Source organism: Anas platyrhynchos, chromosome 4 (assembly GCF_047663525.1).
Source record: "Anas platyrhynchos isolate ZD024472 breed Pekin duck chromosome 4, IASCAAS_PekinDuck_T2T, whole genome shotgun sequence".
Taxonomy (NCBI): domain Eukaryota; kingdom Metazoa; phylum Chordata; class Aves; order Anseriformes; family Anatidae; genus Anas; species Anas platyrhynchos.
In genome coordinates, this window is record NC_092590.1 from 65,950,594 (window position 1) to 65,974,045 (window position 23,452).

Consider the following 23,452-nt stretch of genomic DNA (forward strand, 5'->3'; position numbering starts at 1 on the left):
CTTCCAGCCCCTCCAATTCTGTGAACTTTGGACACGGGGAGGGCAGAGTTCAGGCTGCTCAGGGAACTAGTTAGGAAGATCCCCTGAGAAGCTGTTTTGGAAGGTATCGGGGTCCATCTTTTTAAGCACGACCTCCTAAGAGCATAGGAGCAGGCGATTCCAAAATGTTGGAAGTCAAGCAGGCGGGGCAGAAGGACAGCTTGGCTGAGCAGGGATCTTCTTCTAGAGCTAAAGTGGAAAAAGAAAGTGTGTGGCCGCTGGAAGCAAGGTCGTGTGACATGGCAGGGCTACAGAGGTGCTGTTTGCCTCTCTTGGGAGAAAATTCCACCACACACCAGCCACAGGACTCATCCCACCAGGTTTCGCTTATGCCGATGATTTCGTAGCTGTGGGACAGGGCCAAGACTTCTAGCTCATCCATTTGATTCCTCATACTGCATGCTTTTGTGTAGAAGCACTTCAAATGCGCCTCCCTACACTCAGCGCCTTGTGGAGCTGACCGCAGGACCTCACTAGCACACCGTCCCTCTGATTCTAGCGCACCATCCCTCAGCTCATCAGCGGTGTGCCTAGTTTTATCCCCTTCCTCCTTCGACTCTAGTTTAAAACCCTATCCATCAGCCCTGCCAACTCCTGAGCAAAAATCCTTACCCCTCTCTGAGAGAGTGTGGTGGTTTTACTTGGGTAGGCAGCTGAGCTTCACCACGACCGCTCTCTCACTCCCCCTCCTCAAAGAGGAACAGGGAGAAAATACGATGAAAAGGGCTCAAGGGTTGAGATAAGGACAAGGAGATCGCACAGTAATTATCGTGACGGACAAAACTCAGCATAGGGAGATAGTAAGATTTATTGCTTATTAGTAACAAGCTAGAGAAGTGAGAAACAAAGGAGAGAAACCAAAAGCACCTTCTCCCCCATCTACCCTCTTCCACCTCCTCCCCCCGAGCAGTACAGGGGAACGAAGGAACGGGGGTTATGGTCAGTCTACAGTGCTTCTTCTCTGCCGCTCCTTCTCGGTCACTCTCGTCCCTTGTGCTGTGGGGTCCCTCCCACGGGATGCAGTCCTTGCTGAACCGATCCGGCATGGGCTTCCCACAGGCAGCAGCTCTTCCAGAAATGCTCCAGATATGGGTCTGTACCATGGGGCCCATCCCTCAGGATGCTTTCAACCTGGGTCAACTGCTTCAACCTGGGTCCCCCACAGGCAGCAGCTCCTGCCAGGTCACCTGCTCCTGCATGGGCTCCTCTCCACAGGCAACAGGTCTGGCCCGGAATCTGCTCCGGCAGGGGTCTTCCACAGGCGGCAGCCTCCGTCAGTGCAGGGCCACCTGCTCCACCGCGGTCTCCTCCACGGGCTGCAGCATGGAACCCTGCTCCACCGTCGTACTCCATGGGCTGCATGGGGACATCCTGCTTCACCACAGGCCACAGGGGACTTCTGGTCCAGTGCCTGGAGCACCTCTCCCCCTCCTTCTTCACTGACCTTGGCACCTGCAAGGCTGTTCCTCACTGCTCTCACTCTCCCAGCTGCTGTATGTGGCACAGTGTTTTTTTCCCTGTCTTAAATATGCTCTCACAGAGGCGCAAAACAACATCGCTTATTGGCTCAGCTCTGGTCAGCAGAGGGGCCCTTAGCAAACATGGGGCAGCTTCCAGATCCTTCTCACAAAAGCCACTCCTATGGCCCCGTGCTACCAAAACCTTGCCACATAAACCCACTACAGGGAGGCGCATCTCATCTGGTGGTGGCAGGCCAGTGTCACATAGACCCTCCCATGATCAACAAGCCCAAAGTTCTACCAGTTGCACCAGTCCCGAAGCTACGTGTTAATGTGATGAGTCTGCTTGTCAGCATTGGAATTCTGTGTGCATCCTCCCTATCGGAAGGACAGAGGCAAACACAACCTGTGCCCCTGATCCTTCAAGTAGTCGCCCCAAAGCCCTAAAGCCCCCTTTTTTTAATAAGCGTTAGTAACAAAAACTTGAACAAGGTGGAGATAAATCAACTTGGCTACAACATTAAAGATGAGCTTTGCGCAGTGGTCAGTTGCTGGCTGGCTTGAGGCGCGTGGCTGAGGGTCTCTAATGAATTGTATGACTGATTCGGGCGCGTGGACAGCACATGTGGTTACGGGGAAAGTATATGTAGCAGAGAAAAATGGCAATAAACGCCTTCTGCTCAAGAGGCATCGGGAGACCGTGTCTTTCATCCCTTCAGGTCTGCCCCCTTCCAACTCAGGATATTCTATGATTCCAAGTGTGGAACCCAGCATTTGGCCTTGAATGCCACGCAGCTGGATGCGGCCCGTTGATCCAGCCTGTCCAGATCCCTCTGCAGAGCCTTCCTGCCTGCCCTCAAGAAGGTCAATGCTCCTGCCCAGCTTGGTGTCGCCCACGAACTTACAGCGCCCGGTGGGGTCCATCCAGCCCAGGCACGTGTCACAGTGGCACCCATTGTGACGTCACTTGGTGACACCCCAGGGCTCCGCCTTATAAGAGCGCAGCCGTGGCTCAGACCCTCAGTGTCGGTGCACGGCAGTGACGGACAGGGCAGGAGCACAGGGCCTTCGAGGAGTCCCCGAGCATAGCCCACGTCCCACAATGCCGCAACCGCCCGCCCAGAGGAGCCGCCGGTTTCTCCTTGCGAGCTCTCCCAATCCAGAGGCTCTTTCTGAATGGGATGAGGAGGGAGGCATGCCCCCCAGGCAGCCCAGGCTGGCCTGGCAGGAGACCTGGTCTTCTAGGGGCAGCAACCGGCCAGCAGAGGACAGCTTGCTGGCAGAGGACAGAACCCCAGTCGAGGCCATTTTGCCGGCAGAGGACAGCAGCCCGGCAGAGGCCACTGCTCAGGCAGCAGTCAGCAGCCAGGGAGAGGACAGCAACGATGAGTCGCAGCTGCTGGATCCCAGTGAGTCTTAGGGATGGGGTGGGGAGGGTTGGGGACAGTGAGACCTCAGCTTGACTCTGGGACTCCTTTCCTGGGTAAAGTGGCGCTTGGGCTGACGGGGCCGAGCTTCCTCCGCAGCACCACAGAATCCCAGGACGCTTTGAGCTGGGGGGGACCTCGGCGATCACGATGCTTCCCCCCAGCCCAGGCTGCCCGAAGCCCACCCAGCCTGGCTGTGGGCAGTGCCAGGGAGGGGGCACCGCAGCCTGCGCCAAGACCTCACTGCCCTGGGCGTGAAGGATAGAAATCCCTGCCTGTCCAAAAGAAACCTGCCCTCTTTGAGGTTAAAGCCGTCACCCCTTGTCCTGTCGCTGCAGTCCATGATGAAGATCCCCCCCCAGCTTTCCTGGAGGCCCCTTTGGGCACGGGGAGGCCGCAGCGAGGTCCCCCCGCAGCCTTCTCCAGGCTCCACAAGCCCAGCTCCCTCAGCCTCTCTTCCCAGCGGAGCTGCTGCAGCCTCTGGGCATCCCCGCGGCCTCCCCACGTCCTTCTGGGGCTGGGACCCTTCCTCTTCTCACCCCTGCATTCAGCCCCTCGCTGCAGCACTCTTTCCTTTCCTCCTTTCCAGATAAGGCATGGAAACTGCGCAGAGACAAGGCCGTGGAATTCATCAGGGCGTATGTCAGAGGCAAAGAAAAGGTAATGGCAGCTGCTTGCATCACAGCTGTGCTCCCGGCGCTGCCCTCCAGGAGTCCCACACAGCCCCAGACCCCTCAAGGCTTTGGTCCTGCTGGCCGTGGGTGTCCCCCTAATGCTCTCTTGGTGTCTTTGTGGCTGCCAGGACGACGAGGAGCAGAAGATGCTGTTCCTCAGCAAAATCTGCGATCTGTGCAGAACTGTCACAGAGAAGGGTGTGCCGATGAACTTGCATGGCTTCTGCAGCAAACATAAGCTGGTGGAGAACATCATGGTGAGAGGATGCGCAGCGGGTTGGGGAAGGGGCAAGGCCCCCCGGCACCAGCCCCCTGGGAGGCGAGGGCTGGGGCAGCGCTGGCTCTGCTGCTGCTGGGTGCCGGCAGCTCCAAGGTCTCATCCTGCTTGTGCTCTGCAGGCGCTACTGGAAAAGGAGCCCGTGGACAGCTTGCGCACAGAATTCCGGCAGAAGGCCATGGAGACTGTCACCGTCCTCAGGTGCGTGCCCAGCCCCTGGTGGCAATGTCCTGGTGGCCCTGAAGCTGGCAGGGAGGCTGCCCGTCCCTCCCAGGGATGCCCGGCCAAGGGAGGTCCGTGTCCTCCTTCATAAGCCTCGAGGCACTGCGTCCAACAGGCTCCTCTCTCTCTCTCCTTCAGCAACACCGTACCGACAGCACTGCGTGGCAAAAAGGAGAGACTCCTGCATGTGTGCTGCAAGAGCGTCTTCTTTCTGCCTCCGGAGTCGGACATGCCAGAGACAGAAGGAGTGCTCTACGCCAAGGTATGTGCTGGGTGAGGTACCGGCACCCCCAGTCCTGCTGAGCTGCTGCCTTGCTTCCCCGTGCTGACACAACCAAAGACCAGTGATGGGCTGGGGTCCAGATTTGCTTTCCCAACCTCACCCCTTCCCCTTCCCCGACCTGATCTTGTGCTGTAGGAGGTCTGCACGCAGCGGCTTTTTAGCCCCAAAGCCACTCCTGAACTCCAGAGGGGCTCAGAGCCAGCTCCTGGGGGTGAGGAGGGCCACAGAAGTAATTCGATGCTCTTCTGTCCTCCCTGCAGACTATGAGTGCCATGGACCTCATGCTGGTGGCCTTCATACTCAACTGTCCAAAGACCAGTTCCAGCACAGAGTTGCTGAATATTTTGGAGGTTTGGCATTTGCAAAGAATTTCCAAAGAATCCTCTCAGGTCACATTTGCAGACCACTGTCAACCCAGCAACTTCTCTCCTCACAGGCGCTGCTGGACTTTGCCCACTCCAAAAACCCAGCTGTGCGTGAGAGAGCTGTGAGGAGGATTGAGAGGCTGGGTGATTTCATCGTCAGGTATTTTGTGACTGAGGTAAGGCACAAGGAACCCTCCACCCTTTCCTGCATCCCAGAGCATCCTGCCACTCAGGGGTGCCTGTGAGGCAAACCTGGATGCACGTGAGTGCCTCAGCACTGTGAAGCGAGGGTCTTCGTCCCTCCTTTGCCCCTGCTCTTCCCTCCCCAGGCCGTGCTCTCTCAGGGGCTGGCTCTGCCTCCACTAAGCCCTTTGTCTCTCCTCCCTTCCTCCCCCAGAACTCAGATGACTATGAAAAATACAAGCACAGCCACGATGATTCTAGAGAGCTCTACATCCCCATCCTGGGCAAGCTGCTGGGCCACCTCTTCATTTTCAGCAATAGCAATGATTCCTTTGGACGCGCAGCTTTGGATGCTCTTTTTCACTTCTACAAAATCGTCAGAGAAGGAAGAGGTAAGAAGGTGTGGTGGGCAGCGTCCGTCTGCACACAGACATCTACTGATTTGTCTACTTGTTTTCCCCAAGTATTGTGAAGGATTATTCTTTTGCTTGGTGGAGGCTGCCCACGGAATTCTGCCAGGTTCCCTGACCTCCTCTGCTCCTCACAGCAGCTTCCCGCAGCATTCTGGCTATCGTTTTCTGCAGAAGCTAGACGCACACCTGATGTCCAGGAGCAGTTCTCTGCTGCTGTCCTTCCCAACCCTCCCCAGATCACCTACCACGCTGTTTTGTGGTCTCCCCCAGTCTAAGCCATCAATCGATGAGCACTTCCCAAACCACATCTTCCCTGAGGAGTGAACAGCAGAGCCAGCCGTGCATCACCAGGGATGGTGACGCCCTCCAGAATGCTCCCTGACTGTTTGCTCCCTGCCGTCTTAAAGGCAGGTGGTGTCAGGAGGCTTCCTGCACATCCTGACCCCGAGCAGAAGGGGATCTGTGACACGCTGCTACCCCCACGGCACCCAACGCCATTGCTTCTCCTCCTTCTGCATCATCCCTGAGGTCCCTCTTGCTCCCAGCACTCCTCACCTTGCGCTTTACATCCCTGCCCATCACTCTCCTCACCATGGGTCTGAGCCTCCCTCCTCAACCATTCCTAGTGAAAGTGCTTTTCATTATTTGGCAAGCTTGTTGGCAAAGATGCTCTTCCCTACTGACTCTTTGGTGTTGCCCCCTGTTTAGAATGCAGATTGAGAGAGGACATGGAAAATTATGCAAAGAGACACAAGAATTTGGAGCATACAACACTTCCATTTTCTATAACATCAACTCCCTGTGAAATTGCCAAGGTAATGAGCTCTGGCCTTGCTGGGGATCTTGTCCGCAGCATCAGCAGGCATCTCGTGTGAGCAAAGGGGTCCAGAACTGGTGGGGCTGGCACGGCCTCAGTCGCCCTGGTGAGAGGGTTCCTCTTGTCCCCAGGCTGGGGCTATGCAAAGGCTGCTCCCCTGTGTCCTGGCAGCAGCTCCAGCCCTCCTGGCCACCAGCAAGCCCTGGTTACCTGCAGGGCCAGCACTCTGGCCCCATATGCCCCATCCTCACCCCTTCCCCCGAGGGCCCACTCTCCAGAGCTGCCCTTGCTGCTCAGCTAAGCAGCACCCTTGGGACACTCAGTGCGGCATGTCTTCGCTCCTCCTTCTTCCCACAGGGGTTTGGAGGACATCTCTTCCCTGCTGAGAGGCTGGACATCATCCTCACAGCCCTTGAAGCTTTACAAGACTCCAGCATCCATGACAAGCAGGGGGCCTGCAGCGTGCTGGACGCAGCCTTGGAGGACCCTGACTACTGGCTGACAGATGTAAGTGGCCTGTGGCCATGGCCCTGCCCTTGAGCTCTTCCAGGCGGTGTTCCTCTCTCCTTCCCTGCCTCCCTCCCTGCTTCCCTCGCACATTGAGGTCTCTTGGGCTCCAGAAGCAACCTGAAGCCAGCAGAGAGCAATGGAAGGGGCCAAAGTTTAAGTGGCAGCTGTGGAAATGGTTGCAGTCTGCTGGCAACACCATTCCCACTTTGTCCCCCAAGGTGCCAACGATCATGGAGTGCATCAGGAAAAACCTGGGCAGCATCCACACGGCATCGGCGCGGCAGTGCCTGGACTCCCTGCTTCTCCAGCTGACCAACGTGATGCCCAGGGAAGAAGTCAAGAACCTGCTGCAGTTCTCTCCGCCACATGACAGGTCCTGGCCTTAACATCCTTGAGGGCTTGTTCCGCGTCGGGAGATGCACCCGGGGACTCTCTGCTTGCCACACCAATGGCAAAGAGCAGGACATCCCCAAGGAGCACAGCCCTCCTTCCCACCAATGTGTTCCAGCCCTACTGGGCCAGCCAGGGCTGCAGCAGCCCAGCTGTCCAAGGCAGCCCAGAGTCCCCCTGCCCCCAGGGAACACCAGCTCAGCCCCCTCCTGCTTGCCCAGGCTGGGCCCTCAGTGCTCCCCAAGTCACAGGGGCTGCAGGACAGCCTGGGTCCTCTGGGGCTGGCCCAGTTTGTGGCCCTGCGGCTGAGGCAGCCTCACTGACAGAGTATTCTGGGCTTGCAGCACTGACCTGGGCATGTGGGAGGTGATCCTGGCCATGCCGCAGACCTTGGAGAAGGTTCTAAACATCATGATGGAAGACTTGCCGCTGTACAACTGGTGCACCGCTGTCAGCGAAAACACCTGCATCCGTCGCTTGGCTGTGAGTTCCCAGATGAAACCTTGCTCCCAGCAGGGCTACGTGTGCCCCTTCAGGCACACAGGCACAGCCCTGTGCCCATCTACCCCCAAACTGCCAGCTCCCGCAGGACGTACGGACACATGGTCCCTGGGGCCGGCAAGCCCCCGTAGCTCCCCGCGCCTGGTGCCTCTTTTGTGCCAGCTGGCGCTGCCCCATCCCTGCCCAAAGGTGGGAGAAGAAGAGGCTGCAGGGAGCCCTGCAGGCCCTGCCAGGCTCTCACTGCTCTTTCTTGCAGATGCTGGCCCAGAATCACATTTCTGAGGAGGACTTTGGTAACCCAGTGCACCTCCAGAGCTACCTGAAGCACCCAAGCCCAGAGATGCGCTTGGTGGTTCTGAAAGGGCTCTGCACCGTGTCAGAGAGACCTGAGAAGGTGAGCGGGCCATCATCAAGCAAAGCCATGTTGGCAGCCTGGGGCTTTGCTCTTCTGCCCTCCCGTCCCTCCCCGCGGCCAGGAAGCAAGGCAGGAGGCTGGTGCTCAGGAACCAGAGCCCTTTGCCCAGGGTGGTCTCTCACTGCCTCACGGAAGGGAAATGGTGTCTTTCCTACAGGCAAGAAAACTTCAGGTCCTGCTGCCAGACATCCTGGAGGCCCTGCAGGACACCAACACAGACGTGGTGATGAAGGCCCTGCTTGTGCTGAAAAACGTGATGGCTCATGTGGAGAGGAGGAAGGCCAGTGGCCCGGCTCTGCAGCTGGCTGAGAAGCTCCTGCCACTCTTTGACCACGTAAGTGTGCTGCGGGAGCCCGAGCCCTCAGCTGGGCCCCCTGTAATGAGGGCTGCCCTTCAGCCCGGCCCTGTGGGCAGCACTCAGGCAGGGCCTTCCCAGTCTCCTTGTCAGCCCAGGCGCTGGGGAGCTCTGCTTGGGCATGGCTGGTGCGGCTGGTGGCGAAAGTGGGGTGGCTGGCGGGCAGCCTGCGATGGCAACCGATTGCATTGCCCTTCACGGGCACCAGGCCTTGCAGCTGCCCCTGAGCAGCTCCTCTGGGAAGGATCCAGCGCTGAAGCATCTCACAGTGCTGTGAGCTCCCTTCACATCGGCCATGCTAATGCTGAAATTCCTCCTGTCCTCCTCCCTGCCAGGCGTCCAGCCAGGTGCAGGAGCACTCCATCTGCCTCTTCCAAGCCGTGGTGGGGGCTGTGCTGCGGCAAAGGAAGAAGAAAATGAAGAGCACCGTGCACAGGAGCCTTCTCCCACTCTACTTTCACACGAGAGACCAGAGTGAGAGCGTAGCAAAGGTACAGATCTCAGAGCTGAGCAGTTACGTGGGCAAGGCTGTGCCGACACCACAGGGTTGCTCTGGGGGATCTCCGGCCGGCAGCATGAGCTGCCTCCGGTGGTGGCTGTCCCGTGGCCTTGCCTTGGCCACTGAACCCAGTGCACGCTGTCCCCCACCACAGCCTCCCATAACACGCTGGGAAAGGCTCACAGCCCTGCCAAGAGGAGGGGACAGAGGGTCTCCTTCCCAAGGCTGTGGTGCTACCTCCCAACCTCTGTTGCTCCGCAGGCCTCTGGGGAAGCTCTTGCCGTGGCTGCAGAGTTTCTGCGATGCAAAGAGCTCAAGCGCTTGGCCCAGACAGAACAGATGTGGAGGATCGGGGAGTGCTTGGTAAGGACCCAACTTGGTTTGCCCCAGCTGGGCAAATGTGCCCAGCCAGAGCCCGCTGCCTGCAGCCGCATCCTCGCTCCCTTCCTTCCAGCACAGAGCCCCAGGGGGCTCTTCTGCAGGCCCCTCTGCCCTCCCTGCCCCCAGGATGCTGGAGGAGACCCTGGAGAGGGTGTGCAAGCCCCGTGACCTTGCGTTCTCTCTCTCTCCAGCTGCAGCAGGACAGAGGCAGAGTAGAAGAATACCTGCAGCAGAGCCAGCCCTACCTGAAGGCCACTCAGACCCTTTTGCGACTTGAGGCCGTCAGATTCATTGGTGAGCCCAGCCCCTGGGTCCCTCTTGGGGCAGCCTTTGGCAGCCCCAGGCACTGCCCTGGCAGTGAGGCACAGCCCTGTTGCCCCCAGAGCCCCCCGACTGGGCTCTTGCTCCAGGGTGCAGGAGGGGGCACAGCCTGGCTGGCCAGGCCAGGGGCTGTGCTGCTGGGAGCGTGCTGGGGAGCGGGGCTCTGATGGGATCTCTGTGTCTAGGTCTTGCTGCTCGCTACTGCAAGGACCAGAGCGAGGAGAAGCTGAATGAAATCCTCAGTGGTGAGTGAGGGCAGTGGGGGGTGTGCTAGTGCTGGGGGGACAGCGGCAGAGGCCCCCGTGCCTTGCCCTGCTCCAGGGAAATGCTTCGGGGCGGAGGAGCAATGCAGCCATAGGAACGAGGGAGAGGAGACGGGGTAGCCCGTGGTGTCAGGGAATGGCCTCCCAGCCTGGAGCTGGGCAGTGCCGCTGGAAGGGTTGAGTGTCCCTGAGGAAGAGTCAGGGGAAAGGGCAGTAAGGCTGACAGAAGGTGGGAGCCTGTTGTAGAGCACGCAACCAGGACGAAGAGGGAGATGAAACAGCCTACAAGCAGCTAGGAGCAGGGTCACGATTGCTAGCCCTTGCTCTCATGGGGAAGCACAATAGCGAGAGGAAAGAGTCCAGGAGATTCCTGGAGTGTGTGAATCCTCCCAAGGGATGGAGGCAGGTGGTGAGGGAACCAGCTTGTGAAGGTGCCCCACTTGACCTGTGGTGCGCAGGTGGGTGCATCTGGGACATTGCTGAGCAGCAGCTTTCAACGGATTCCTTTGTCCCTCCTGCTCCTCCTGGCCTGGGGAAGAGTCGAGTGGGGCTGGCATGGTCTGCAGGGGATGCCTGGGGATCTCTGGAAGGAGAGGGGTTTTCATCTCTGCTCTTCTTTTTTTTGCAGTCCTCCAGCCTTCAGAGAAAGACCCGGAACCCATGGTCCGTTCCCTGGCAGTTCAAACCACCCTGATCCTGACGTCAAGGCATGACGCAATGCCAAGACGGAGATTTCCACTGCCGTGGTGCTGCTAGCCCCGCAGCAGTCCTCAAAAGAGCAATATATATTTTAATAGAACTAGGTTGTTGTCTCATTATTCCAGCAGCTCCTTCAAAGTGACTCGGTGCCATGACGCTGAGCTAACTTGGAGGCCACCAAGGACGTCTTTCCCCTGGGCCCGGTGACTGCATGGTGCCTACTCAACCAGTGAAAGAGTCACAGAACCCTTGCGCTTGGAAAAGTGCCTTCAGCTCAAGTCCAAGCGTCAGCTAACACTACCAGGCCCACCACAAAACCACGGCCCTTAGCGCCAAGTCCACGCATTTCTTTAATAGCTCCAGGCCTGGGGACTCCAGCAGTGCCCTGGGCAGCCGGTTCCACCCTTTCCATGAAGAAATTCTTCCTGCCATCCCATCCTGTGAGTCCACCTGTGGTAGGTGCGCCCGGGTAGAAGAACTGCTCAGCCTCCTGGCAGAGCTTCGGGAGGAGGTGGGCAGGCTGAGGAGCACCAGGGAGTCGGAGAAGGTTGAACTGTACTCTGCCAGCCCTGGGACAGATGCGTCAGGCAGACACAGCAGAGGAAATGGAGGATCCCCTACCCTCTGGCCATCAGGCAGAAGGAGTGCATCTCAGTGACGAAGGGATGGAAGTTTAGATCTGCTCGGAGCAGCAGGCGAACCCTTCCTTGCCTACCTCACCTTCCTTTCAGGTGTCCTGAACCAACAGACTCTGGAACTAATGGACACACAAACGATGATGTGCATGAAGGTCCATCCAGGTTGGAGGGGTTTTCTAGGGCAAGTCAGCCTTCCCCAGTATCACGACCACCTCCATCAAGAAAAAGAGAAGGGTTACTGTCATAAGCGACTCCCTTCTGAGCAGAACAGAGGGCCGCATACGCCAACCTGACCAAACCCATGGAGAAGTCTGCTGCCTCCCAGGAGATCAGGGTAAAAGATGTTTCTAGAAAGCTCACTCGCCCTGGAAGGCCCTCTGAGCATCATCCATTGCTGTTCTATCTCGACAGCAGCTTCAAAGTGGCAAAGGGAAGTCCAAGGGCAATCATAGGGGACTTCAGGGCATTGGGGCAATGGGTGAAAGGATCAGGGGCACACATAGCATTTTCCTCTCTTGGTAGCAAGGAATAATAGGGAAAGAAAGAGGCAGAGGCAGGTAATAAATAGGTGGCTCCCATGGTGGTGTCATGGACAGAATTACGGCTTTCTCCATCATGGGATGGCCCATACAACTGCAGGCCAGCTAGTGCCTGACTGGAAGCACCTTTATCAGAGGAGGAGAAAGATTTTGCACAGTTAGTTAGCAGGGCTGATCGACAGAGCGTTAAACAAGATCTGAAAGAGGAAAGGGATAACAACAGACCCACTGGTGATATGCTAGGGGATGGCACACCAAAATGGGAGGGACTGTGCGCTAGCAAGATCATTCGGCCTGCTCTATGCCACGCTGGGTACACTGGAGCACATTTGGAATGTTTCTGCACTGATGCACCCAGCATGAGGGACAAGCAGGAGGAGCTGGAAGCTTCAGCTCCATCCCAGAACAAGCGAGACTTGGTGTGCTGTGATGGACGGTTATGGGCTCTTCAGGAAGGATAGGCAGGGCAGGCGAGGCAAGGGGCTGGCACAAGGACGTGGCCGAGAGCTTCTGGGTAAGGATTAAGGGAGAAACCAATCACGTGGCTGTTGCAGTGGGTGTTTGCGATACCAATGAATTATTGGCTAAGGAACTAAGAGAGAGCTCTCTTAGCTCAGCTGCCCTTGTCCTGATGGGGGACTTCAACTTGCCAGACATTAACTGGGAAGACCACACAGCTGTTACAAGCAGGTCCAGGAGATTCCTCACACACCTTGATGACAATTCCTTGGTACAGCTACTGAGGGAGACAACAAGGAAAGGTGCCATCCTAGACCTGTTGCTTGTGAACATAGAGGGTGTGGTGGGTGAAGTGGTGATGGGCGGCCATCTTGGCCATAGCAATCATGAAGCAGTTGAGTTTAAAAATCTTTGGCGATAGGAGGAAGACTGCCAGTACACCTGCTTTTGGCAGGGAGGTTGGACCCGATGATCTCTTGAGGTCCCTTCCAGCCCCTCCAATTCTGTGAACTTTGGACACGGGGAGGGCAGAGTTCAGGCTGCTCAGGGAACTAGTTAGGAAGATCCCCTGAGAAGCTGTTTTGGAAGGTATCGGGGTCCATCTTTTTAAGCACGACCTCCTAAGAGCATAGGAGCAGGCGATTCCAAAATGTTGGAAGTCAAGCAGGCGGGGCAGAAGGACAGCTTGGCTGAGCAGGGATCTTCTTCTAGAGCTAAAGTGGAAAAAGAAAGTGTGTGGCCGCTGGAAGCAAGGTCGTGTGACATGGCAGGGCTACAGAGGTGCTGTTTGCCTCTCTTGGGAGAAAATTCCACCACACACCAGCCACAGGACTCATCCCACCAGGTTTCGCTTATGCCGATGATTTCGTAGCTGTGGGACAGGGCCAAGACTTCTAGCTCATCCATTTGATTCCTCATACTGCATGCTTTTGTGTAGAAGCACTTCAAATGCGCCTCCCTACACTCAGCGCCTTGTGGAGCTGACCGCAGGACCTCACTAGCACACCGTCCCTCTGATTCTAGCGCACCATCCCTCAGCTCATCAGCGGTGTGCCTAGTTTTATCCCCTTCCTCCTTCGACTCTAGTTTAAAACCCTATCCATCAGCCCTGCCAACTCCTGAGCAAAAATCCTTACCCCTCTCTGAGAGAGTGTGGTGGTTTTACTTGGGTAGGCAGCTGAGCTTCACCACGACCGCTCTCTCACTCCCCCTCCTCAAAGAGGAACAGGGAGAAAATACGATGAAAAGGGCTCAAGGGTTGAGATAAGGACAAGGAGATCGCACAGTAATTATCGTGACGGACAAAACTCAGCATAGGGAGATAGTAAGATTTATTGCTTATTAGTAACAAGCTAGAGAAGTGAGAAACAAAGGAGAGAAACCAAAAGCACCTTCTCCCCCATCTACCCTCTTCCACCTCCTCCCCCCGAGCAGTACAGGGGAACGAAGGAACGGGGGTTATGGTCAGTCTACAGTGCTTCTTCTCTGCCGCTCCTTCTCGGTCACTCTCGTCCCTTGTGCTGTGGGGTCCCTCCCACGGGATGCAGTCCTTGCTGAACCGATCCGGCATGGGCTTCCCACAGGCAGCAGCTCTTCCAGAAATGCTCCAGATATGGGTCTGTACCATGGGGCCCATCCCTCAGGATGCTTTCAACCTGGGTCAACTGCTTCAACCTGGGTCCCCCACAGGCAGCAGCTCCTGCCAGGTCACCTGCTCCTGCATGGGCTCCTCTCCACAGGCAACAGGTCTGGCCCGGAATCTGCTCCGGCAGGGGTCTTCCACAGGCGGCAGCCTCCGTCAGTGCAGGGCCACCTGCTCCACCGCGGTCTCCTCCACGGGCTGCAGCATGGAACCCTGCTCCACCGTCGTACTCCATGGGCTGCATGGGGACATCCTGCTTCACCACAGGCCACAGGGGACTTCTGGTCCAGTGCCTGGAGCACCTCTCCCCCTCCTTCTTCACTGACCTTGGCACCTGCAAGGCTGTTCCTCACTGCTCTCACTCTCCCAGCTGCTGTATGTGGCACAGTGTTTTTTTCCCTGTCTTAAATATGCTCTCACAGAGGCGCAAAACAACATCGCTTATTGGCTCAGCTCTGGTCAGCAGAGGGGCCCTTAGCAAACATGGGGCAGCTTCCAGATCCTTCTCACAAAAGCCACTCCTATGGCCCCGTGCTACCAAAACCTTGCCACATAAACCCACTACAGGGAGGCGCATCTCATCTGGTGGTGGCAGGCCAGTGTCACATAGACCCTCCCATGATCAACAAGCCCAAAGTTCTACCAGTTGCACCAGTCCCGAAGCTACGTGTTAATGTGATGAGTCTGCTTGTCAGCATTGGAATTCTGTGTGCATCCTCCCTATCGGAAGGACAGAGGCAAACACAACCTGTGCCCCTGATCCTTCAAGTAGTCGCCCCAAAGCCCTAAAGCCCCCTTTTTTTAATAAGCGTTAGTAACAAAAACTTGAACAAGGTGGAGATAAATCAACTTGGCTACAACATTAAAGATGAGCTTTGCGCAGTGGTCAGTTGCTGGCTGGCTTGAGGCGCGTGGCTGAGGGTCTCTAATGAATTGTATGACTGATTCGGGCGCGTGGACAGCACATGTGGTTACGGGGAAAGTATATGTAGCAGAGAAAAATGGCAATAAACGCCTTCTGCTCAAGAGGCATCGGGAGACCGTGTCTTTCATCCCTTCAGGTCTGCCCCCTTCCAACTCAGGATATTCTATGATTCCAAGTGTGGAACCCAGCATTTGGCCTTGAATGCCACGCAGCTGGATGCGGCCCGTTGATCCAGCCTGTCCAGATCCCTCTGCAGAGCCTTCCTGCCTGCCCTCAAGAAGGTCAATGCTCCTGCCCAGCTTGGTGTCGCCCACGAACTTACAGCGCCCGGTGGGGTCCATCCAGCCCAGGCGCGTGTCACAGTGGCACCCATTGTGACGTCACTTGGTGACACCCCAGGGCTCCGCCTTATAAGAGCGCAGCCGTGGCTCAGACCCTCAGTGTCGGTGCACGGCAGTGACGGACAGGGCAGGAGCACAGGGCCTTCGAGGAGTCCCCGAGCATAGCCCACGTCCCACAATGCCGCAACCGCCCGCCCAGAGGAGCCGCCGGTTTCTCCTTGCGAGCTCTCCCAATCCAGAGGCTCTTTCTGAATGGGATGAGGAGGGAGGCATGCCCCCCAGGCAGCCCAGGCTGGCCTGGCAGGAGACCTGGTCTTCTAGGGGCAGCAACCGGCCAGCAGAGGACAGCTTGCTGGCAGAGGACAGAACCCCAGTCGAGGCCATTTTGCCGGCAGAGGACAGCAGCCCGGCAGAGGCCACTGCTCAGGCAGCAGTCAGCAGCCAGGGAGAGGACAGCAACGATGAGTCGCAGCTGCTGGATCCCAGTGAGTCTTAGGGATGGGGTGGGGAGGGTTGGGGACAGTGAGACCTCAGCTTGACTCTGGGACTCCTTTCCTGGGTAAAGTGGCGCTTGGGCTGACGGGGCCGAGCTTCCTCCGCAGCACCACAGAATCCCAGGACGCTTTGAGCTGGGGGGGACCTCGGCGATCACGATGCTTCCCCCCAGCCCAGGCTGCCCGAAGCCCACCCAGCCTGGCTGTGGGCAGTGCCAGGGAGGGGGCACCGCAGCCTGCGCCAAGACCTCACTGCCCTGGGCGTGAAGGATAGAAATCCCTGCCTGTCCAAAAGAAACCTGCCCTCTTTGAGGTTAAAGCCGTCACCCCTTGTCCTGTCGCTGCAGTCCATGATGAAGATCCCCCCCCAGCTTTCCTGGAGGCCCCTTTGGGCACGGGGAGGCCGCAGCGAGGTCCCCCCGCAGCCTTCTCCAGGCTCCACAAGCCCAGCTCCCTCAGCCTCTCTTCCCAGCGGAGCTGCTGCAGCCTCTGGGCATCCCCGCGGCCTCCCCACGTCCTTCTGGGGCTGGGACCCTTCCTCTTCTCACCCCTGCATTCAGCCCCTCGCTGCAGCACTCTTTCCTTTCCTCCTTTCCAGATAAGGCATGGAAACTGCGCAGAGACAAGGCCGTGGAATTCATCAGGGCGTATGTCAGAGGCAAAGAAAAGGTAATGGCAGCTGCTTGCATCACAGCTGTGCTCCCGGCGCTGCCCTCCAGGAGTCCCACACAGCCCCAGACCCCTCAAGGCTTTGGTCCTGCTGGCCGTGGGTGTCCCCCTAATGCTCTCTTGGTGTCTTTGTGGCTGCCAGGACGACGAGGAGCAGAAGATGCTGTTCCTCAGCAAAATCTGCGATCTGTGCAGAACTGTCACAGAGAAGGGTGTGCCGATGAACTTGCATGGCTTCTGCAGCAAACATAAGCTGGTGGAGAACATCATGGTGAGAGGATGCGCAGCGGGTTGGGGAAGGGGCAAGGCCCCCCGGCACCAGCCCCCTGGGAGGCGAGGGCTGGGGCAGCGCTGGCTCTGCTGCTGCTGGGTGCCGGCAGCTCCAAGGTCTCATCCTGCTTGTGCTCTGCAGGCGCTACTGGAAAAGGAGCCCGTGGACAGCTTGCGCACAGAATTCCGGCAGAAGGCCATGGAGACTGTCACCGTCCTCAGGTGCGTGCCCAGCCCCTGGTGGCAATGTCCTGGTGGCCCTGAAGCTGGCAGGGAGGCTGCCCGTCCCTCCCAGGGATGCCCGGCCAAGGGAGGTCCGTGTCCTCCTTCATAAGCCTCGAGGCACTGCGTCCAACAGGCTCCTCTCTCTCTCTCCTTCAGCAACACCGTACCGACAGCACTGCGTGGCAAAAAGGAGAGACTCCTGCATGTGTGCTGCAAGAGCGTCTTCTTTCTGCCTCCGGAGTCGGACATGCCAGAGACAGAAGGAGTGCTCTACGCCAAGGTATGTGCTGGGTGAGGTACCGGCACCCCCAGTCCTGCTGAGCTGCTGCCTTGCTTCCCCGTGCTGACACAACCAAAGACCAGTGATGGGCTGGGGTCCAGATTTGCTTTCCCAACCTCACCCCTTCCCCTTCCCCGACCTGATCTTGTGCTGTAGGAGGTCTGCACGCAGCGGCTTTTTAGCCCCAAAGCCACTCCTGAACTCCAGAGGGGCTCAGAGCCAGCTCCTGGGGGTGAGGAGGGCCACAGAAGTAATTCGATGCTCTTCTGTCCTCCCTGCAGACTATGAGTGCCATGGACCTCATGCTGGTGGCCTTCATACTCAACTGTCCAAAGACCAGTTCCAGCACAGAGTTGCTGAATATTTTGGAGGTTTGGCATTTGCAAAGAATTTCCAAAGAATCCTCTCAGGTCACATTTGCAGACCACTGTCAACCCAGCAACTTCTCTCCTCACAGGCGCTGCTGGACTTTGCCCACTCCAAAAACCCAGCTGTGCGTGAGAGAGCTGTGAGGAGGATTGAGAGGCTGGGTGATTTCATCGTCAGGTATTTTGTGACTGAGGTAAGGCACAAGGAACCCTCCACCCTTTCCTGCATCCCAGAGCATCCTGCCACTCAGGGGTGCCTGTGAGGCAAACCTGGATGCACGTGAGTGCCTCAGCACTGTGAAGCGAGGGTCTTCGTCCCTCCTTTGCCCCTGCTCTTCCCTCCCCAGGCCGTGCTCTCTCAGGGGCTGGCTCTGCCTCCACTAAGCCCTTTGTCTCTCCTCCCTTCCTCCCCCAGAACTCAGATGACTATGAAAAATACAAGCACAGCCACGATGATTCTAGAGAGCTCTACATCCCCATCCTGGGCAAGCTGCTGGGCCACCTCTTCATTTTCAGCAATAGCAATGATTCCTTTGGACGCGCAGCTTTGGATGCTCTTTTTCACTTCTACAAAATCGTCAGAGAAGGAAGAGGTAAGAAGGTGTGGTGGGCAGCGTCCGTCTGCACACAGACATCTACTGATTTGTCTACTTGTTTTCCCCAAGTATTGTGAAGGATTATTCTTTTGCTTGGTGGAGGCTGCCCACGGAATTCTGCCAGGTTCCCTGACCTCCTCTGCTCCTCACAGCAGCTTCCCGCAGCATTCTGGCTATCGTTTTCTGCAGAAGCTAGACGCACACCTGATGTCCAGGAGCAGTTCTCTGCTGCTGTCCTTCCCAACCCTCCCCAGATCACCTACCACGCTGTTTTGTGGTCTCCCCCAGTCTAAGCCATCAATCGATGAGCACTTCCCAAACCACATCTTCCCTGAGGAGTGAACAGCAGAGCCAGCCGTGCATCACCAGGGATGGTGACGCCCTCCAGAATGCTCCCTGACTGTTTGCTCCCTGCCGTCTTAAAGGCAGGTGGTGTCAGGAGGCTTCCTGCACATCCTGACCCCGAGCAGAAGGGGATCTGTGACACGCTGCTACCCCCACGGCACCCAACGCCATTGCTTCTCCTCCTTCTGCATCATCCCTGAGGTCCCTCTTGCTCCCAGCACTCCTCACCTTGCGCTTTACATCCCTGCCCATCACTCTCCTCACCATGGGTCTGAGCCTCCCTCCTCAACCATTCCTAGTGAAAGTGCTTTTCATTATTTGGCAAGCTTGTTGGCAAAGATGCTCTTCCCTACTGACTCTTTGGTGTTGCCCCCTGTTTAGAATGCAGATTGAGAGAGGACATGGAAAATTATGCAAAGAGACACAAGAATTTGGAGCATACAACACTTCCATTTTCTATAACATCAACTCCCTGTGAAATTGCCAAGGTAATGAGCTCTGGCCTTGCTGGGGATCTTGTCCGCAGCATCAGCAGGCATCTCGTGTGAGCAAAGGGGTCCAGAACTGGTGGGGCTGGCACGGCCTCAGTCGCCCTGGTGAGAGGGTTCCTCTTGTCCCCAGGCTGGGGCTATGCAAAGGCTGCTCCCCTGTGTCCTGGCAGCAGCTCCAGCCCTCCTGGCCACCAGCAAGCCCTGGTTACCTGCAGGGCCAGCACTCTGGCCCCATATGCCCCATCCTCACCCCTTCCCCCGAGGGCCCACTCTCCAGAGCTGCCCTTGCTGCTCAGCTAAGCAGCACCCTTGGGACACTCAGTGCGGCATGTCTTCGCTCCTCCTTCTTCCCACAGGGGTTTGGAGGACATCTCTTCCCTGCTGAGAGGCTGGACATCATCCTCACAGCCCTTGAAGCTTTACAAGACTCCAGCATCCATGACAAGCAGGGGGCCTGCAGCGTGCTGGACGCAGCCTTGGAGGACCCTGACTACTGGCTGACAGATGTAAGTGGCCTGTGGCCATGGCCCTGCCCTTGAGCTCTTCCAGGCGGTGTTCCTCTCTCCTTCCCTGCCTCCCTCCCTGCTTCCCTCGCACATTGAGGTCTCTTGGGCTCCAGAAGCAACCTGAAGCCAGCAGAGAGCAATGGAAGGGGCCAAAGTTTAAGTGGCAGCTGTGGAAATGGTTGCAGTCTGCTGGCAACACCATTCCCACTTTGTCCCCCAAGGTGCCAACGATCATGGAGTGCATCAGGAAAAACCTGGGCAGCATCCACACGGCATCGGCGCGGCAGTGCCTGGACTCCCTGCTTCTCCAGCTGACCAACGTGATGCCCAGGGAAGAAGTCAAGAACCTGCTGCAGTTCTCTCCGCCACATGACAGGTCCTGGCCTTAACATCCTTGAGGGCTTGTTCCGCGTCGGGAGATGCACCCGGGGACTCTCTGCTTGCCACACCAATGGCAAAGAGCAGGACATCCCCAAGGAGCACAGCCCTCCTTCCCACCAATGTGTTCCAGCCCTACTGGGCCAGCCAGGGCTGCAGCAGCCCAGCTGTCCAAGGCAGCCCAGAGTCCCCCTGCCCCCAGGGAACACCAGCTCAGCCCCCTCCTGCTTGCCCAGGCTGGGCCCTCAGTGCTCCCCAAGTCACAGGGGCTGCAGGACAGCCTGGGTCCTCTGGGGCTGGCCCAGTTTGTGGCCCTGCGGCTGAGGCAGCCTCACTGACAGAGTATTCTGGGCTTGCAGCACTGACCTGGGCATGTGGGAGGTGATCCTGGCCATGCCGCAGACCTTGGAGAAGGTTCTAAACATCATGATGGAAGACTTGCCGCTGTACAACTGGTGCACCGCTGTCAGCGAAAACACCTGCATCCGTCGCTTGGCTGTGAGTTCCCAGATGAAACCTTGCTCCCAGCAGGGCTACGTGTGCCCCTTCAGGCACACAGGCACAGCCCTGTGCCCATCTACCCCCAAACTGCCAGCTCCCGCAGGACGTACGGACACATGGTCCCTGGGGCCGGCAAGCCCCCGTAGCTCCCCGCGCCTGGTGCCTCTTTTGTGCCAGCTGGCGCTGCCCCATCCCTGCCCAAAGGTGGGAGAAGAAGAGGCTGCAGGGAGCCCTGCAGGCCCTGCCAGGCTCTCACTGCTCTTTCTTGCAGATGCTGGCCCAGAATCACATTTCTGAGGAGGACTTTGGTAACCCAGTGCACCTCCAGAGCTACCTGAAGCACCCAAGCCCAGAGATGCGCTTGGTGGTTCTGAAAGGGCTCTGCACCGTGTCAGAGAGACCTGAGAAGGTGAGCGGGCCATCATCAAGCAAAGCCATGTTGGCAGCCTGGGGCTTTGCTCTTCTGCCCTCCCGTCCCTCCCCGCGGCCAGGAAGCAAGGCAGGAGGCTGGTGCTCAGGAACCAGAGCCCTTTGCCCAGGGTGGTCTCTCACTGCCTCACGGAAGGGAAATGGTGTCTTTCCTACAGGCAAGAAAACTTCAGGTCCTGCTGCCAGACATCCTGGAGGCCCTGCAGGACACCAACACAGACGTGGTGATGAAGGCCCTGCTTGTGCTGAAAAACGTGATGGCTCATGTGGAGAGGAGGAAGGCCAGTGGCCCGGCTCTGCAGCTGGCTGAGAAGCTCCTGCCACTCTTTGACCACGTAAGTGTGCTGCGGGAGCCCGAGCCCTCAGCTGGGCCCCCTGTAATGAGGGCTGCCCTTCAGCCCGGCCCTGTGGGCAGCACTCAGGCAGGGCCTTCCCAGTCTCCTCGTCAGCCCAGGCGCTGGGGAGCTCTGCTTGGGCATGGCTGGTGCGGCTGGTGGCGAAAGTGGGGTGGCTGGCGGGCAGCCTGCGATGGCAACCGATTGCATTGCCCTTCACGGGCACCAGGCCTTGCAGCTGCCCCTGAGCAGCTCCTCTGGGAAGGATCCAGCGCTGAAGCATCTCACAGTGCTGTGAGCTCCCTTCACATCGGCCATGCTAATGCTGAAATTCCTCCTGTCCTCCTCCCTGCCAGGCGTCCAGCCAGGTGCAGGAGCACTCCATCTGCCTCTTCCAAGCCGTGGTGGGGGCTGTGCTGCGGCAAAGGAAGAAGAAAATGAAGAGCACCGTGCACAGGAGCCTTCTCCCACTCTACTTTCACACGAGAGACCAGAGTGAGAGCGTAGCAAAGGTACAGATCTCAGAGCTGAGCAGTTACGTGGGCAAGGCTGTGCCGACACCACAGGGTTGCTCTGGGGGATCTCCGGCCGGCAGCATGAGCTGCCTCCGGTGGTGGCTGTCCCGTGGCCTTGCCTTGGCCACTGAACCCAGTGCACGCTGTCCCCCACCACAGCCTCCCATAACACGCTGGGAAAGGCTCACAGCCCTGCCAAGAGGAGGGGACAGAGGGTCTCCTTCCCAAGGCTGTGGTGCTACCTCCCAACCTCTGTTGCTCCGCAGGCCTCTGGGGAAGCTCTTGCCGTGGCTGCAGAGTTTCTGCGATGCAAAGAGCTCAAGCGCTTGGCCCAGACAGAACAGATGTGGAGGATCGGGGAGTGCTTGGTAAGGACCCAACTTGGTTTGCCCCAGCTGGGCAAATGTGCCCAGCCAGAGCCCGCTGCCTGCAGCCGCATCCTCGCTCCCTTCCTTCCAGCACAGAGCCCCAGGGGGCTCTTCTGCAGGCCCCTCTGCCCTCCCTGCCCCCAGGATGCTGGAGGAGACCCTGGAGAGGGTGTGCAAGCCCCGTGACCTTGCGTTCTCTCTCTCTCCAGCTGCAGCAGGACAGAGGCAGAGTAGAAGAATACCTGCAGCAGAGCCAGCCCTACCTGAAGGCCACTCAGACCCTTTTGCGACTTGAGGCCGTCAGATTCATTGGTGAGCCCAGCCCCTGGGTCCCTCTTGGGGCAGCCTTTGGCAGCCCCAGGCACTGCCCTGGCAGTGAGGCACAGCCCTGTTGCCCCCAGAGCCCCCCGACTGGGCTCTTGCTCCAGGGTGCAGGAGGGGGCACAGCCTGGCTGGCCAGGCCAGGGGCTGTGCTGCTGGGAGCGTGCTGGGGAGCGGGGCTCTGATGGGATCTCTGTGTCTAGGTCTTGCTGCTCGCTACTGCAAGGACCAGAGCGAGGAGAAGCTGAATGAAATCCTCAGTGGTGAGTGAGGGCAGTGGGGGGTGTGCTAGGGCTGGGGGGACAGCGGCAGAGGCCCCCGTGCCTTGCCCTGCTCCAGGGAAATGCTTCGGGGCGGAGGAGCAATGCAGCCATAGGAACGAGGGAGAGGAGACGGGGTAGCCCGTGGTGTCAGGGAATGGCCTCCCAGCCTGGAGCTGGGCAGTGCCGCTGGAAGGGTTGAGTGTCCCTGAGGAAGAGTCAGGGGAAAGGGCAGTAAGGCTGACAGAAGGTGGGAGCCTGTTGTAGAGCACGCAACCAGGACGAAGAGGGAGATGAAACAGCCTACAAGCAGCTAGGAGCAGGGTCACGATTGCTAGCCCTTGCTCTCATGGGGAAGCACAATAGCGAGAGGAAAGAGTCCAGGAGATTCCTGGAGTGTGTGAATCCTCCCAAGGGATGGAGGCAGGTGGTGAGGGAACCAGCTTGTGAAGGTGCCCCACTTGACCTGTGGTGCGCAGGTGGGTGCATCTGGGACATTGCTGAGCAGCAGCTTTCAACGGATTCCTTTGTCCCTCCTGCTCCTCCTGGCCTGGGGAAGAGTCGAGTGGGGCTGGCATGGTCTGCAGGGGATGCCTGGGGATCTCTGGAAGGAGAGGGGTTTTCATCTCTGCTCTTCTTTTTTTTGCAGTCCTCCAGCCTTCAGAGAAAGACCCGGAACCCATGGTCCGTTCCCTGGCAGTTCAAACCACCCTGATCCTGACGTCAAGGCATGACGCAATGCCAAGACGGAGATTTCCACTGCCGTGGTGCTGCTAGCCCCGCAGCAGTCCTCAAAAGAGCAATATATATTTTAATAGAACTAGGTTGTTGTCTCATTATTCCAGCAGCTCCTTCAAAGTGACTCGGTGCCATGACGCTGAGCTAACTTGGAGGCCACCAAGGACGTCTTTCCCCTGGGCCCGGTGACTGCATGGTGCCTACTCAACCAGTGAAAGAGTCACAGAACCCTTGCGCTTGGAAAAGTGCCTTCAGCTCAAGTCCAAGCGTCAGCTAACACTACCAGGCCCACCACAAAACCACGGCCCTTAGCGCCAAGTCCACG

At 58.0% G+C, this 23,452-nt stretch overlaps 2 protein-coding genes across 2 annotated transcripts; both read left to right on the forward strand.

The window, feature by feature from the left end:
• The first annotated feature begins 2,451 nt into the window (after positions 1–2,451).
• On the forward strand, positions 2,452–10,835 carry LOC140002505 (maestro heat-like repeat-containing protein family member 7). Its single transcript, XM_072037772.1, has 19 exons — positions 2,452–2,908; positions 3,516–3,586; positions 3,729–3,857; positions 3,999–4,078; positions 4,238–4,361; positions 4,643–4,732; positions 4,819–4,923; positions 5,145–5,322; positions 6,052–6,158; positions 6,518–6,667; positions 6,889–7,043; positions 7,405–7,543; positions 7,818–7,955; positions 8,134–8,310; positions 8,667–8,822; positions 9,092–9,193; positions 9,403–9,505; positions 9,718–9,777; positions 10,424–10,835. The coding sequence occupies exons 1-19, from the start codon at positions 2,602–2,604 to the stop codon at positions 10,549–10,551; spliced, it is 2,499 nt and encodes an 832-aa protein (XP_071893873.1). The 5' UTR covers positions 2,452–2,601; the 3' UTR covers positions 10,552–10,835.
• Positions 10,836–13,436: 2,601 nt separating this feature from the next.
• On the forward strand, positions 13,437–23,449 carry LOC140002506 (maestro heat-like repeat-containing protein family member 7). Its single transcript, XM_072037773.1, has 19 exons — positions 13,437–15,523; positions 16,131–16,201; positions 16,344–16,472; positions 16,614–16,693; positions 16,853–16,976; positions 17,258–17,347; positions 17,434–17,538; positions 17,760–17,937; positions 18,667–18,773; positions 19,133–19,282; positions 19,504–19,658; positions 20,020–20,158; positions 20,433–20,570; positions 20,749–20,925; positions 21,282–21,437; positions 21,707–21,808; positions 22,018–22,120; positions 22,333–22,392; positions 23,039–23,449. The coding sequence occupies exons 1-19, from the start codon at positions 15,217–15,219 to the stop codon at positions 23,164–23,166; spliced, it is 2,499 nt and encodes an 832-aa protein (XP_071893874.1). The 5' UTR covers positions 13,437–15,216; the 3' UTR covers positions 23,167–23,449.
• Positions 23,450–23,452: the final 3 nt, after the last annotated feature.